Below are 16,459 nucleotides of genomic sequence, written 5' to 3' on the forward strand. Positions count from 1 at the left end.
AAAAAACAGGTGCGCGTTTGTGATTGACGTGACGGCGATAGCTATTCCGCAGTTAGCATTTTGTGTGGGACAGTTTTTAATGAGGTCAATAAATCGGTTTGCTTGTTTTTAAAAACCCGCTCCCTCGTCTCGAAATGAAAGCTACCGCCTGATAGCTCTCTAGAGACCACTGGTTCTGGGCCTGTGGAGGTATTTATTTGCTCCCCCACCGAGCAAATTAGGCACAAGGCCGATTTTTAATGTGAGGAGTGAAGGGAGGGGGAAGGGAAAAAAAGGGACCAGCTCCCGAGAGGTGGGAAATGGGAGCTGGTTAAAGGTCAGGTATATGGGGTTGCCCCCACATCTGGTCTTTGCTTGCAGTATCTGTTCCGACAGATACTACACTTTGATCTTGTCGCCCGGGCCTCGGAGGGCAGCAGGCATGTGATTAGAGTAGAGTTTCGCTTTTTATTTATACCGAAAATCGAATGTAACGCGTGCTGATGCGGGAAATGTGGAATAATTAACGTTTGAAAGTCAATAAAATTAAATAGACAGGGGACAGCCGTGGTTAACTGTGAGATATTACAATTTATAGATGATATAAAAAGTTTTTTAAGTTGTGAAGCGAGCGAGCGCTTTTCTGAAAGACGCCTTTTGTGGACATTGAGGAAAAGCGTACATACATACATACATTTTCGCTTTTATATTTATAGATATATATATATATATATATATATATATATATATATATATATATAGATAAAACAGTGGGGGGATATATATATATATACCAACCAAAGCCCACACCGTTGCAGCAAGGTGTTTTGAATATTCCGAGACCAGAATATGTGGAACCGCCTCAGAAAATCTCAGTAAATAGACAGCCTCTAAAGTATGTTAAATCCTTTGCATATCTCGGAAGTAAGGTGAATTCGTCAGCATCACTTGATGATGAGATATTGAGCAGAATTTCAAAGGCGACTGATGCCTTCGGCAAACTGCGTTCAAGAGTATGGAATGAAAGAGGTTCGACTCTAAAGACCAAAATCTCAGTTTATCGTGCAGTGATTGTTTCGATACTCCTGTATAGATCGGAAGTCTGGACCCCATACCGTAGGCAGATTGAGCAACTGGATACATTCCATAAGTGTTGCCTTCGCAGTATATGTGGATTAACATTGAAAGACAAGGCCCCTAACTCTGGATTGTTTGCTAGGTGCGACATTTTAAGTATTGAGGCCTTTCTGATGAAGTCTCAGCTTCGGTGGGCTGGTCACCTTGTTCGCATAGATGAAAACTGTCTTCCTAAGCAACTAGCATATAGTCAACTGAAAGAGGGTAATCGAAATGTGGGTCGTCCATTTCTGAGGTACAGGGATAAGCTGAAAGACAATCTTAAGCATGCAGGCCTGAACCCAAAAACCAAGAAGAAGATGCTGCGGATAGAAAATTGTGGAGGGAAAAATGTTTTGCGGGAATTAACACATACATTGACACACGACTATCGGATCAAACAAATCTTCGTAGAGCAAGAGTAGGAATAGCACCTTCCCAGCCTGTATCCTGTGAGTCGCGCGGCTTGGTTTTTGGGAGCAGAGCTGGCCTTGTGTCACACATGCGGCACAAGCATTGAAAGCAGAGTGAAACGGAGCGAATTTTTGGCCCTCATGTGTCGAACACGATGGGAGAGTCCATTATATATATATATATTTTTAATCTGTACATTTTCAATGTTAAATATTTATCGAATAATCCTGTGAATTAATAGTTTTTATTAATTTAAATTTGTATTGAAGTTGATTTTATAATTCGTCTCAAATGTTTCTAGTTAAAGTTTTTAATATAGTGGTGCTTAATTCATTTAAAGGATCCAAATTCTAAATCAACTTAATGAACCATTCTAATTTTTACTAAAATAAATGATTTTAAAATTAAAAACAGTCATGATAAAAGAACAAAAAGGAAATCTTCAAATGAGCACATCTATTATGAAAACTAATTCAATCCACCTTGGGTGATAACTGCAACAAGGAAAGATAATCTATTTTATAGTCTTTCAATCATCATTGGTTGATTTTAGGTTGAAGCTTTAGATATATTTTGTATGCAATTCGTTTGATGATTAATTTGTTTTGTACACACACACATATATAGTCTTTGGTGGTATCAAACTATTGGAAGCATTATACCAAAGAGGTAATTTAAAAACAGTCTTAAGATTTCTGGTTTTGGGCTTTAATCAAATTATAAAGTTAGATCCATGTCCAAGGAACCTATATCTAAAATTTCAAGTGTTTAGACCCAAAATTGGTGAAGGAGTTTGGTAGAGTTCTCAAAGGTCAAATCATTGAAATTTGACCCCTTAAAAGCCAAATTTCTGGCTGAAAATGGATGACAAAGATTTTCCCAAATCTCACTATCCTGTATATCAAATTTTGAGTCTGTAAACTGAAAATTGACAGAGTTATTGTGTAGGGAAATATACACACACAGACAGAGACAGACACTTTCACTTTTATATATATATATATATATATATATATATATATAATTTGGGGTTTTAGGGCTGTATAAGGGATTTTTTTTCCTATTGTATGGTTTTGTTGAAGTGATTCTTTTGCTGCTTTACCCACTTTATCATTCATGTGGATGCTGATGTGACTTGGAATCCAGCAGAAGATTATGTATTTATTCATTGGTATGGCGTTTATTTAGATTTGTAATAAGGAAATTTGTCATTTTTTTTTTCTTTCATAGTAGTAGCAATAGAGATTTGTACGGATGATATATTTTTGATGGTTATCAGTTATTGTTATATCTAGCACTAAGTCAATGGCAGACACATCTGCACTAAACACAGAAGCTCCATCCAGGAGTCTTTACTTTCATTTTTTTTTTTTTTTTTTATGGATAGCTGCGTATCGTACCTAGTTTCCATCCATTGATCCATCTATAGATTTGTGAGGATTCTTTATATCAATTTTGGCTGTTAAGCAGTTCTTCATGAGGAACAAGTTTTTGTTTTAGAATATTTACTCAATTTTAATATCATGGAGTTTCTGAGTCGATAGATTCATGTATTTTTGTTGTGTCTATTTTGCTTTCTGTGAGGAGGTTCTTTATACGGAGGATATGGAGTTTGATAATATTTTCGTTTTTATTGAAGAGGTGTGTATATTATGGATGGAAAAACCATTGATATGCAGGTTTGATGGGCATGATGCAATAAATATTAATAAGTAATGTTAAATTAATAAGTAATATCGTAGAACTAATTTTTGTTTTCTTTGGAGTCAGTGGTGGTTCATTATCATTCACATACAAGCTCTCCACTGGAGAGGTTCTGAAGGTTCCAAAGACCAATCTCAATCCTTGGTGTTTTGTATCCAATTCCTTCACATATAATCTTCTGGCTGCTCCATAGGTGTAGCATCTGTAGTCAAGTTTGGATCTAATTTAAGATCGATACAGTTTTAATAATGCAGTTTTATTGGCAACCCAGTTGGTGCGTGTTAACACTAATTGCATGGTCTTGTGGCATTTTGTTTTTAAGTACTTTATGAATGTCAATTTCCTATCATATATGATGCACAAGTATTTGTGTTGATCAATGACTGGGCTATTATTATTGCACAGTTTCAAGATGGGGTCATGATGGAATTTTCATAGTTTACAGAAATGTACACATTTTGTTTTCTCTTCTGAAAATTTAAATTCATTTTCTTTAGCCCATTTATTTATCTTATTTAGGCAGAGTTGGACTTTGCATTCAGCTGTTGGCATATATTTTGATCGATAGTATAGGAGTAGGTCACTATGTATAGAGCATAGTTGATTCCTGGGTCTATGTTTTTTTATGATGTTATTTTTATATTGAAAAGGAAAGGATGCTTCCTTGGGGGGCACCCATTTCTTGTTCTTTTTGGACTGAAAGAATGTTGTGCATCCATACTTGAAAGAGTCTATCATTTAAAGAGTTGCTCATAAATTCTGGCATTTTGCCTTCAAGTTCTAGTCTGTGCAGGCTTCCAGATAGTGGCATATGCTTTTTTGAGGTAAAAAAATAAAAATTGCTATTAGGTGTCCCTTCTTTGCAAATGCCTCCCTTATTCAAGTGTTATTAAGTGGTGAATGGAGCTTCTTTTCCTGAAACCTGACTGATGTTCTGTAATCAGGTTTTTGTTTTCTAAGAATCAACTTAATCTTTTATTAACCATTCTTTCAAATTTCTTGCATAGACAGCAAGTGAAGGCAATGGATCGGTAGTTTATTGGATCTGTATGATATTATTTGGGTTTGGGTATAGGGATCGCTATAGCCTGCTTCCAGTTTTTTTGGATACTGTTATTTATCCATATTTCATTATTTATTTATAGTATATAGTCCCGAGGTTTTGGTAGTTTTTTTTTTAAGAAATTGAGAATGGATTTTATCAGAGCCAACTGCTGTATCATGAGATTTATGTATTGCTTCTTTTAGTTCTGTGTTTTTGTACTTTTCTTCATTTTTTGAGTTGAAGTTAAATTTTTTTTTTCTTCATTTTATTTTATAACTTGAAATTTTTTTATTTTTTTTTTTTTTTGATGAATTTATTGAAAATTGTCCTGCTAGTTTTGTTTGCAATGTTTTCCTTGTAGGTGATTTTCATATTGTTGCATATTAGGTGTTCGGTCGGGTTCTTGTTCTTCCCTGAGATATTCCTGACCATCTTCGTACTTTTTTTGGTTTTAGTTTTTCATTTATTTTTGATACATAGTTTTTCCATGTGTTCCGTTTTGATTCTTTGATAGTTTTCCATGCTTTTGCTCTGCTGTTTTTGTATATGTCCAAATTTTCTTTTGTTGGATTATTTTTGAATTTTCTTAAGTTAACACATTTTATTCTTATGGCTTTTTTGCATTCTTTATTGAACCAGGGTTTGTTGTATTTTGGGGATGTAAAGTGTTCTTTTGCAATTGAAAAGTAGCGTATTGCTGAAATAGATAATATGTTATGAGTTGGTGTTGGTTTCAAATATTAATCTATGTTGATAGGCATTTTGGAATTTTTCCCAATTTGTTTTTGTATATTCCAGTGGGGCATTTTGTCCTCTAATTTGAGGTTCTTGTTTTCCAGTACAATTGGGAAGTGATTGCTTCCACATGTATCGTCATGTGTTCTCCATCTATATGATTGGGTCACATAATGTTAAGTCTATTGCTGATAGTGTTCCTATTGCTGGACAGAAGTACATGTTCTCTTTGTTATTGAGTAAACATAATTGGCTTTAATTGATTATTTTTCCAATGATTTCGCCTCTTTTGTTGTTTTTTACTGCCCTATAGTTCATTATGGCTATTAAAATTGCCTACCAATAAAAAAGGTTTTCGTAGTTGGATTAGATTGTTCAGTTCTATTTCATCTATTGTTTTATCCAGTGGTATATAAAATGAACAAAGGGTTATTGCTTTGTGTAGTGTTGCAGTCATTGCAATAGTTTGCATGCTTGTTTTTACATTTATTATGATGTGTGGAGTATTTTTATGAGTAATGATGATCCAACAGTGACCATGTTTGATGTTTTGTTTATGTACTTGTATATAGAGTAATGCTTTATATTAATTCTGTCCTTTTCTTTTAAGTGTGTTTCTTGTAGGCAAATTATTGCAGAACGAAGTGTTTTCATGAGGAGCATTATTGCTTCAATATTCATTTTTAGGCCTCTTATATTCCATTGCAGTATTTTATTAGCCATGGTTTAGGTTTCATTTTTTTGTTTTGGATTGTTATTTACTGTCAACTTCTATGGTTTTGGTAGTTTCTTGCTTATTTTTTGTTTTAGTCTTAGTTTGTGATTGATGTTTTTTTTGGGAAGGGGTGCTTTGTTTATTCTGTTTTTTTTTTATTGAGTCTTGGACTGGTGATTGTTTCCAGATGTGATAGGAATTTGTAGAAATTCTATTTTTGTTTGATTTGATACTATAGTTTTTTTGTTTTGGTTTATTTCAGGATAGGTGTTCATGTTTGTGGTATTTGTGATTGTAGGTTTTATTCTGATTATAAATTTTTGTCAATCATTTAGGCCCAGTTACATTAATTTTTTAACGAGTAGGTCATATTTATCACTTTTTTGTTATTTTTTTTTTTTTTTGGTAATTTGTGCATAACATCTGTCTACAATTTTCTTTGATTTAGAGAATGAAATGTTTTATTTTTGTTTTACTGTTATAATTTCTTTTCCTTTTTTTTCATATTTTGCAGGTCCTTGCGTAGGCAGAGTAGTCCTCTCCACAGTTTGCACATTTACATCTGTCTGTGCATCCATTTGTGTTATAGTCATCTTTTTTATTTTTTATTTTTTAGCACATCTACCACACGCTGTTGTAACATACATCCTCATGATGCTGACATTTCTGACATCATAGGGGATTTGGCATAAAAAGTTTCACATTTTTAATTGAATAACCAATCTCTTGTTTTTTTTCTTTTTAATTGAATAACCAATCTCTTGTTTTTTTTTTTAGTATATTAAAAGTTATGAGGTAGGTGTTTGTTAGTATAATGTATCCATTCTTTTTAATGGATTCTCTTTTTATGTCAATTACACCTTGGGATTTTAATTCCATTTTTATTATATCAATTCAACAACTGGATAGTTTTTTGTTTCAAATAACCCCTTTGATATATTCATTTTTCTATAGGGATAGTTTTTGTTTCAAATAACCCCTTTGATGTATTCATTTTTCTATAGGGATAGTTTTTGCTTCAAATAACCCCTTTGATATATTCATTTTTCTATAGGGATAGGTTTAAATTTTTTTCCTCATGGAATTTTTTCCATTTTTAGTTGATCATCAGCATATCTTTTTTTTCTTTCTATCTTCACTAGGATTGTCCCATTTCGTAAATTTTTAACTGCTTTGGGTGTTATTTTTGTAGAAATCACCCGTTATATTAAAAATGGAGATAGTTTTCTCAATGGGGTGTTGTCTACTGCTTCCAGAATAATGAATCTCTGGAAGTTTTTCTTATTTTCAGTATCTGAACCGGACTCTGTGTGAAATCTCCTGGTTGATTTGTGGTTATGAAGTGTTTTTGTTTTTTTTTAAATTTCATCATCCCTACTCTCTACTCACTGTAGAGTCCAATTTAATGGGAAATAGGAGGGAGGGGACCATTCATCCTTGCAGAACAGAGATACAGGGGCGGTATACTCATATTTAAAGAGGTCTGCGACCACTTGTTCTTCCTTCTTGTTTCACTACCCAAGAAAATAGTAAGGGAAGTCGGGGGAGTATACCATGTACTCACCAGACTTCTCTTACTATTAAGAGTCATATATCCATTTCTTTAACTGATTGACCCAAGAGGCGCTGCCTTCTAATCCAGTAGTTAGGATATTTGTTTTGTGATACTTGTGTGTTTATGTGGATGCTGATTTTGTTTTTTGAATTAGAGCTTAACATAACCAGCCAATTAATTGGATCGGGCCTCTCTGACTGTCCGTCTAGCCCAGGTAAAGGCCAAAGTGATGTGTTGCAGGGCCACATCTTTGTACCTAGGTCAAGATCTGCCCAACCACCGGGATTCCATCTCTAAACATCACGGGTTGCCACCCATGGCCAACAGGTGGCTCCATTGAGGAACTTTTATTCTGTGTAGCGGCTAATCAGCATATTCTGATGCCCTACTGGCTGGATCAGAAAAGGAGGGTGTAAAGAAAGAAAAGGGGGTAGGGATAGGGGCATGTTTTTGTTTTTTTGCTTTACAGTACATAATTAAGCTTTGCAAGTAGATAAAGTGACAAAAACAGTGCATTTGAATCAGAAAGTCAATATCTGCAAACAGTTTGATCTGATAGCATCAGACTTCAAAGTGGACTAAAGTTTCATCGCTAAAAGTGCTCATACGAAAAAATCTGAAAACTTATTGAAGGCACCTCATATGTGATCTAAGTAGTAAACTAATTTGCATATTGCTATGCAACAAAATACTTCCTAAATTAATTATACTTTGTTTTTCTTTTAAATTCAATGCTTGTTTTGATTTTATAAAATAAAAATAGTTTTAAAGAATATTGTTTTATTTAGTGGTCAAATGTTTAGTAAGTTAATAGAATTTATGCCAATGATTGCAAGCGAATTGTTTACGGCATCACTATTGTGGTCATTTTCAGCTTATTAGAGGAACTGAATCAATGTCCAGCAAGTTGCAATAGCCACGTAAATTTACATCTATTTGTGCATCCATTTGTGTTATAGTCATTTTTAGCACATCCATCACATGCTGGTCGGTTGTAACATACATCCTCATTTTTTTTTTAATTGTTTTTTGCCCATTTAAAACTTTAAACATGCCCATTTCCTTTTATCTTTCCATAAAATAAACTTCCTTACAATTTTTTTTAAAGGAACATACATTTGTCTGAGGAATTGTTTAGTGGTCTTTCGCTATTTAATGAAACGTGTATAACATACTATGTATAAAAAAAAGACCAACTTATGAGTGTGAATTAACTACATCTATTCATTTTAGAATAATAATTATCATCATTATTATTAATAATGATTATTAATAAATAATAATCTGTATAATCTGCTGTTGCTAAAGAATCTTTAATTTTATCCCACCTATTATAACTAATCTTAAAAAAGCAAATATTTACTATATTTAAGTTTTCAAATAGCGCATTTTAAGAAACTACCCCTTTAAATAATTATCCTAAAGTAAAATTAATTATAATTTTGATTAGTAAAATATTAAATCAAATGCAATTGTCAATAATTGAACTTAACACAAAATGAAAGAAAAATATATAGTTGGCTAGTTGATATTTCTACACATCTAATTGTGATATTAACTTTTTTTTAAAAGTAAAATTAGTCTTTTGAAAGTAGAATTTTCAAATTGAAATTTAATTAAGATACCTTTGTCATTAAATTATTAATTAACCAATAATGGCAGCTGAATATAATAATATAAATATAAAATAATAGTGGAAAATAAAATTTTATTAAAAAATCGCCAGTTTAAAAGTCTAGAAATTATTTTCCTATTATAACAAACCAATCAATACAAAAGAAGGTTGAAAATGCTGTATATGTTGTGTTATTTTAAGCAAAAAAATGTTTTGTACTTCCTCTGGTTATAGGTAAAAAATATTTGAGTATTTTTTTTTATTATTCAGAAGAACGTGAAAAATAAAACCCTAACCTTTTGAACACTATTTTTTTTGCATAGAAATAGCGGCAAAATGACATTTTAAAGACATATTTGGGAAATGGATAAAGAAAAAGTAAAATATTTTTATATAAAATATAGTTTGCATATTCTGAAGAAGAATGATTCCAAACTATTTTTTGAAATAAATGAGGATATATTTACCAAAATTTTGCATCGCTGAAACGGCACCCTCAAAAGCAAAAGGCTGACACTGGTTATAAATAAAGAGTGCCTTACCTTGGGGTGGACCTTGTGCATGCTGGGGTGAAGACTGTCCATATGGAGACACAGCTTGACTGAATGGAGGTGGTGGCGGATGAGAAGGAGGCTGCTGCTGCTGCTGTTGTGATTGTTGGGCAGCAGCAGCAGCAAGAGCCAAACTTTGTTGATGAGCAAGATGTGAATAATTTTGTATTTCTTGCATGGCAATACTTTGTTGGGTCATACTTGCAGCTTCATGACCATAAGACACAACTCCTGACTGCCCACTTCCGGCAGTTAACTGATTGGCCGACATTGGTATGCTTGGTTTGGTAGATACAGAAGTTGACTGGTTCTCAGAAAATCCTACAAAAATAAGTAAACTATAATTACAATTTGATCTCATTTATATTGATAAAAATGTCACTAAATTTGTTTTTTGAACCTGTTTGAATGGGCTAACCTCAAGCTAATCAAACATGAATTTTGGAACACAATTGCTAGGCATAAGATAGAATAACGTGGATCATAAAACTATTTATGCAAAGACAGATAAAAAAACCCTTCTGAAAATTAAGATATCTCTGATTTTTATTAAATTTTTACTAGTTATTCGACATCAATAGTTACAAAAAGTATTTCTGAAATTTCATCCAGAGATAGTAATTGAGCAAAATTCCTTGAATTTTAATTCTTCAAAAAGAAATTAAAGCTTAAGCCTTAAATTTTAGACAATTTTCTCATATTAAAATCATCTAATGGATTTGGATCAAAACTTGAATCAGATTAGAGAAATATGATTTAGTAGCATATATATATATATATATATATATATATATATATATATATATATATATATATATATATATATAATTTTAGTCATTTAATGAATTTAAAAATTTATGACATGATATGTTTGAGTTTCAGATCAAAGATTTATTATTCTATGTAAGACAAAAAACACATTAGAAATATTTTAATTTCTTATTTTATAGGATTTCGATGTCTACCATCTCTTCAGGAGAAAATATTAGCAAATAGTTATAATGGTTTACACCTTATTTGCTAAAGTCAGTGAGACATGGAAAATCACAATTAAAAATTTATTCTGAAGTAGATATATATACTAGCATTTCAGTCTGGCATTGCCCGGGTGTTTGGAGGTGTATATTGAGAAGAAAAAAAAAAAAAAAAAAAAAAAAAAAAAGTCAATATTTTTAACTTTGACCCCTTTGGGCTCACATAAGATTATTAAGTTAGACCAAGGTCCAAGGAACCTATATTTAAAATTTCATGTGTTTAGATCCAAAATTGGCGGAGGAGTTTGGTAGAGTTCTCAAAGGTCAAATCGTTGAACTTTGACCCCTTAACAGCCAAACTTCTGGCCGAAAATGGATTACAAAGATTTTCCCAAATCTCAGTACCCTGTATATCAAATTTCAAGTCTGTAGACCGAAAATTGACAGAGTTATTGCATAGGAAAATGTATACAGACACGTTAACTTTTATATATATAATAGACTAGCATTTCAGCCCGGCGTTGCCCGGGTGTTTGGAGGTGTATGCTGAGCAAAAAAAAAAAAAAAAAGAGTAAAATTTTTTTTAATTTGACCCCTATTATGACCCCTTAAAATTTACAGTTTCGGGCTCAAATCACTTTATTAAGTTAGATCCAGGTTCAAGGAACCTATATCTAAAATTTCAAGTGTCTAGACCCAAAATTGTCGGAGGAGTTTGGTAGAGTTCTTAAAGGTCAAATCGTTGAAATTTGACCCCTTAACAGCCAAATTTCTGGTTGACACCCGTCACATCGATTTTCCCAAATCTCAGTACCCGGTATTTCAAATTTCGAGTCTATAGACTAAAAATTGAAAGAGTTATTGCGTAGGGAAATGTACACAGACAGACAGACAGACACGTTCACTTTTATAGATATATAGATATATATATTAAAATAAAAGATGAGGAATAAGAGTTATATAATATATATATATATATATTTAAAGTGTATATATATATATATATATATATATATATACATATATATATATATATATATATATATATATATAAATAAAAGTATATATTTACATGGAGGTCCCCACTTATCAAGGCCCAGAAGCCATTCGGGGATAAGGGTTATTTTATGTACAGTAATAAATGGGATAGTGTTGCAGTATTCATTAGTATTGGAGATTTGATAAAGTGTCATTACTTAAGGGAGCGGTTCATTAGGAATTTGTTTATGTTGGACTTGAAGACATCCATGTTAAAGTCAGGAGGGAAACAGGCAAGCGGTAGAGATTTCCACAGTCGTGCAGTTCTAAGAAAGAAGCTTTGTTCATGGAATCCGCGTTTTGATTTAGGCACAGATAAAGAGTGGGGAAAATTATTGACTGTGGTTTCAGTTAGACGGGTGTTTATTGTGAAAGATTGCTGAGGGGGGACCAGAGATTGGAGTTCAGACGAGCACCTGCCATGGAAATAGCGATAAAACAAAGATAGGCTCGCAACGTCTCTTCTGTGGGAGAGAGGTTGCAGGAAAGAGAAAAGGGCATCCCCCCACTAAACTACAAAGTCTATTTTGTACTCTGTCAAGGCAGGATAGGCAGTTTTAGCAGCTCCTGCCCAGATGTGGCAGCAGTATTCCATCCTTGGACATACTTGGCTTTTATATAGATAGAGAATTGCATCAGTAGTGAGATCTTCTGGAGCGATAGAAGGATCCTACCATTTTTCCAGCGACCTTGGCAACCGATTTGATGTACATGTTCCATTTCAGATCAGGAGTAAAGGTCAAACCCAGAAGCTTGTCAAAACACGGGGCCTCACCCAGATAAGAGCCATCCATCACAATTGATGCCAGATGGGGATCAGAGCGTTGATGATGTAAAGATAGAAGCTATATACAATTTAAAATTTATTCTGAACTATATAAATTAAAATAAAAGATGAGGAATAAAAGTTATAAAACTTTATTATGTCATCAGAATAATAAGGAAAAATTAAGGGGAAATTAAGAAAAAGTCTCTTTAGGCCATGGCATTTCGAAGATAAATGCTTCTCACCAGAATAGGAGAAGGGTCAGAATTATACAAAATGCAAATATAGGAAATATCTAAATGTCATTAAGTCAGTTTTTTTCTGAAATAATATCAATCCTGCTGGATTTCTTGCCACTGGACTTTTGCAATGCTGGTTCACATGCGATTGAAACCCCTGCTTCACTATAAACTCTACAGGCAAAACATACAGGGGATATCGATTGGAGTAGTAATATATATGACTGAGATAAATAAAATTAGGATATTTATATCAGTTCCAAGAAATCAAACACAAGATTTAGTGTACGATAGTTTCTAAAACGATTTTAAATATTTTATATTTTAAATGATTCCAAAATGTCTCTCCAGCACTCTTCAATTCAATTGAATTCAAGCTTTAAAAAAATATTTTTTTTACTATTTTTAAAAATATAAATGATAGGATTCAGAACCTCTTAATATATAATTGTATACCATTATTTATAATGATGTTAATAATATACAGTAGATAATATTTTACAAATAAAAGTAGGATAAAAAAAAGGTACAGGTTAAAATATCAGAATAATTTGAAGTGAAAATAAAGAAAATTGATAATAGTGGATATATAAAGGATCATAGTATTATAAATTGAACAAGAATAAAATAAGAATAGTAGGAATAAGCATCATGACAATAAATAAGACAATAAGAGAATAGTGCATTTATGGAATTTTTTTATGTTATGGATGTAAGACTTAAGTTTGTATTGAGTTTCACCAACGTATATCTGATTCTTTCTACGTCAGATGCATCATATATTTTTAAACATCAACTTCTGTTTTTCTTTATATCAGCCATCTTGAAAAAGTCTTAAAATAAAGACAAAAAGTTGATGAATAAATAATTTTCATTTTTATTATTATTTTTCATAACATTGAATTATTTCCATAATTACCATATATATATATATATATATATATATATATATATATATATATATAACATTTTGCCCATCCACTTATGGGACTATCACACCAATATCAGTGCTTTCCAGGAGGCACCTGCTGAAGTTTTCATCATCAAAAGATGGAATAGACAGTCTGTGAAGACAGAATAACACTACAAAAAATTTAAAAGGCCAATTTTAAGAAGCGTGATGTCAACTCCAACTTGGTAGTCGCATACCAAGAACAGAAAGACTTGGAAGGTTTGTAGCTAAAAGAGCAAAACTTGAAGAGAGCTACTTCTATCCTTGAAGAAAATATCCTCAACCATGAGGGGCTCACTGCAATGATATGTTATAGACACATAATTTGATAAAAAAAGTGATAAAACACGTAAAGACTTACCTGGCATTGGTTCTAAACTCATCAACTGCTTCTGGATAGCTTCAATGGCCTTCTTCTCTTGAAGTTCGCGTGCACTACTACCTGCTTGGTTGGAAGAATTAAAATCCAATTCCATAAATTGTAAGTTGTTATCATTAAAGACAGGCCCTAGATGATGTGGTAGAATTGTGTCGTCGTGGTTAAGCTCAGAAGAACCAGTTCTTGCAGACTGTGACATGGAATTTACCACTCCGGTCGGCATGCCTGGAATTCCTGGATTATTACTATTTAGTTGACCATTATCAAGATCATTTTGGAGATCAACTGCTTGTTGGAGAATATGAGCTAAAAGAGCATCTTTGGACTCCTTCTTGGAGCCAGTATCCCCATTTGGCTTATTGTTATTGGTAGGGTTTGAAGTTATCTGTCTTGGCATTTGGGTCTGACCAGCTGTTGAATTAATATACTGATCAGATGTACTTGCTGTCGTAACACAAGGATAGGTTGTTGCAACACTTGTAAACACTTGCTTGTTTGCATAAACGGTATTTTCAGTGGACATTGTTTTGCCAGGATCAACTGAATTATGAAAATTACTTTCTGACGACGATGACCTTGAAGTTTCATGAAGGTTTGAACTGGCACTGCATTCCTTTTCACCTTCAGTTGAAGAAACATCATTACTTTTTTTATCAAGGGGTTTAATGGGGAGTAGTTTATCTTTAGGTGTCCGTGGTGTTGGTAGTGCAGTTGGATTTGCTGTGATCTGAGTATTAACAACAATTTCACGATTCGTTTTTCGGGAAAGAAGCTGAGCAAGAAGGACGTTGCGCTGCAACACTTTGCTAGGTGCATCGGTTGAAGTAGTTGGTTCATTATCTAGCATGTCATTTGAATCGCCATCGAAAGAGGCTTTTCGCTTGATACTTTTTGGTCGACCTTCAGTTTTCATTTTCTCTGAACTGTCTTTATCAAAATAATTGAAAAGATTGTGTAACTCAGCAAAGCCATGGACATTTCCTGGTGACTTTATTAGTTCGGACGGTTTGAGCATGGAGTCATCAAAACTAGTCCGATGAGGGACACTGGAAGTAGACTCTGGTAGCCCTGTGTGGGTGGTGGTCGGAAACTGTGGTCCTGATACATGACGATGACGGGTGCCATTTTGATCTTGACTAGTACTTTGCTACAAAACAAAAGATATAAAAAGATTAGGATTTCATAAGAGTAAATGTATGTGATTTTGACAATAGTTCATCATGAACAAAGCATCGTTACATTTTCACATGCGTTGGTGACTTTTGTACTTGAGAGCCTTCTTCAGCTGATGACGATTGTAGCTGGTAAAAAGTTCACTTCGCAATTTCCATCAGAATCATTTGGTTTAATAGTTGTTTTACAGGCTGACAGGTGTTAAACGTTGTGTAGAAATTGACTTTCAAACCAAACTATCTCTGGACAAGTCTTTGATCATCCCTCTCTCAAGTCACTTCCTAGTTTTTTCTTGACTTCCCCCGCTACCGCAATTATTCCATATTGACTAAGCCAAGAAATCATTCATTCTTTCAAATAGACATATTATTGAAGTCTCTTTTGTACACATCTCCAAATTTAATCTTCCTCTGAGTTCCTCAGATCTAAACCTAGCTTTAAGACTCACATTACATGGCAATCGTATCATGTTCATTAATTCTCTTGATGAAACACACGCTAATCTTTCACTGTCTTGGATTCTCTTCCATACATATATACATTACATACATAGGCTTAATAGATTCTTCCCTTGGTCAAGAGTGGTAAAACGCTGCTGATTAGCAATAGAAGTTCCCTGAACTCATTCCATGCACTTCTAATCTTTGCAATCACACTAACATGTACTCCAATTACAACTACAGCAAAAGACACCAGAAGAAAGCATAAGAGTAAAACGTAAAAAAAAATAACAGGGTGAAAATGGCAACAATAACTTAAGATAATGTGAATAGCTGAATATTTTACAGATCAATTTTTATATTTAAAACTAAAAATAAATGAAAATGATAGAAATTTTTTTTTAGACTTAAAACAAACACAATTGTATTATAAACAAATACTTAAAGTTCTATATAGATTTGTTTCTGATAAAATCAAATGTGAATCATATTTTGGGAGCCAAAGGGTTTGATATCTAGTTTCCAAAATCCAAGATTGTTGAAGTAGTAGACTTGTAAATTAAAAATGGCCATAGATTAATTGAATGTATTAAAGAAGAATTGTCACATACTGCTGGGACAGTGGCCTTCATCTCCTCCTCTTCCTCTGCTTGTAATAATTTTTGGAGTAAATCTTTGTGATCATTTTTATCTACCTTTCCGACTTCAGATGTCGCTTGATGGTCATCGCTAAGAAGTTGCTGTAAAGAAAAAGTTAAATTATAACAGTAAATGTGCAACATTTGATATGAAGAGATCAAGCTCAAATGAAATGAAAAAATTAAAGGTTAACTGAATGTTATCAAATCAGATGAATAAATATTTTAACTAAATCAAAGGAAACGTATACAACAAAAGAAAAAAAAAAAAAAAAATGATTGTTCTCAAGCATCATACATAATTAAAAAAATTTTTTCTTAAAGCATTTATTTTAATCCATTTTAATTTTAGAAAAGTGTACAGAATAATAGTTGTAGCCACTAGGCATTTATTGATAGTGTCTTTACTTTTTTTGAAACTTTCATTTTCA

General features: G+C 32.9%; 1 protein-coding gene across 7 annotated transcripts in view; it reads right to left on the bottom strand.

Annotated features, from left to right (window-relative positions):
• Positions 1 to 16,459, bottom strand: part of LOC145296054 (uncharacterized) — a 945,555-nt gene that overhangs the window by 30,364 nt on the left and 898,732 nt on the right. For 6 of the 7 annotated variants that reach the window (XM_080142120.1, XM_080142114.1, XM_080142115.1 and 3 more), the window contains 3 exons: positions 16,002 to 16,130; positions 13,760 to 14,924; positions 9,421 to 9,750 (listed from right to left, as the gene is read on the bottom strand). In XM_080142120.1, the coding sequence (XP_079998246.1) occupies positions 9,421 to 9,750; positions 13,760 to 14,924; positions 16,002 to 16,130 (1,624 nt within the window). The remainder of the gene's footprint in view (positions 1 to 9,420; positions 9,751 to 13,759; positions 14,925 to 16,001; positions 16,131 to 16,459) is intronic. The other variant, XM_080142118.1, reaches the window with a different exon arrangement.

Source organism: Euprymna scolopes, chromosome 16 (genome assembly GCF_053919585.1).
Source record: "Euprymna scolopes isolate OS-2025 chromosome 16, ASM5391958v1, whole genome shotgun sequence".
Taxonomy (NCBI): domain Eukaryota; kingdom Metazoa; phylum Mollusca; class Cephalopoda; order Sepiida; family Sepiolidae; genus Euprymna; species Euprymna scolopes.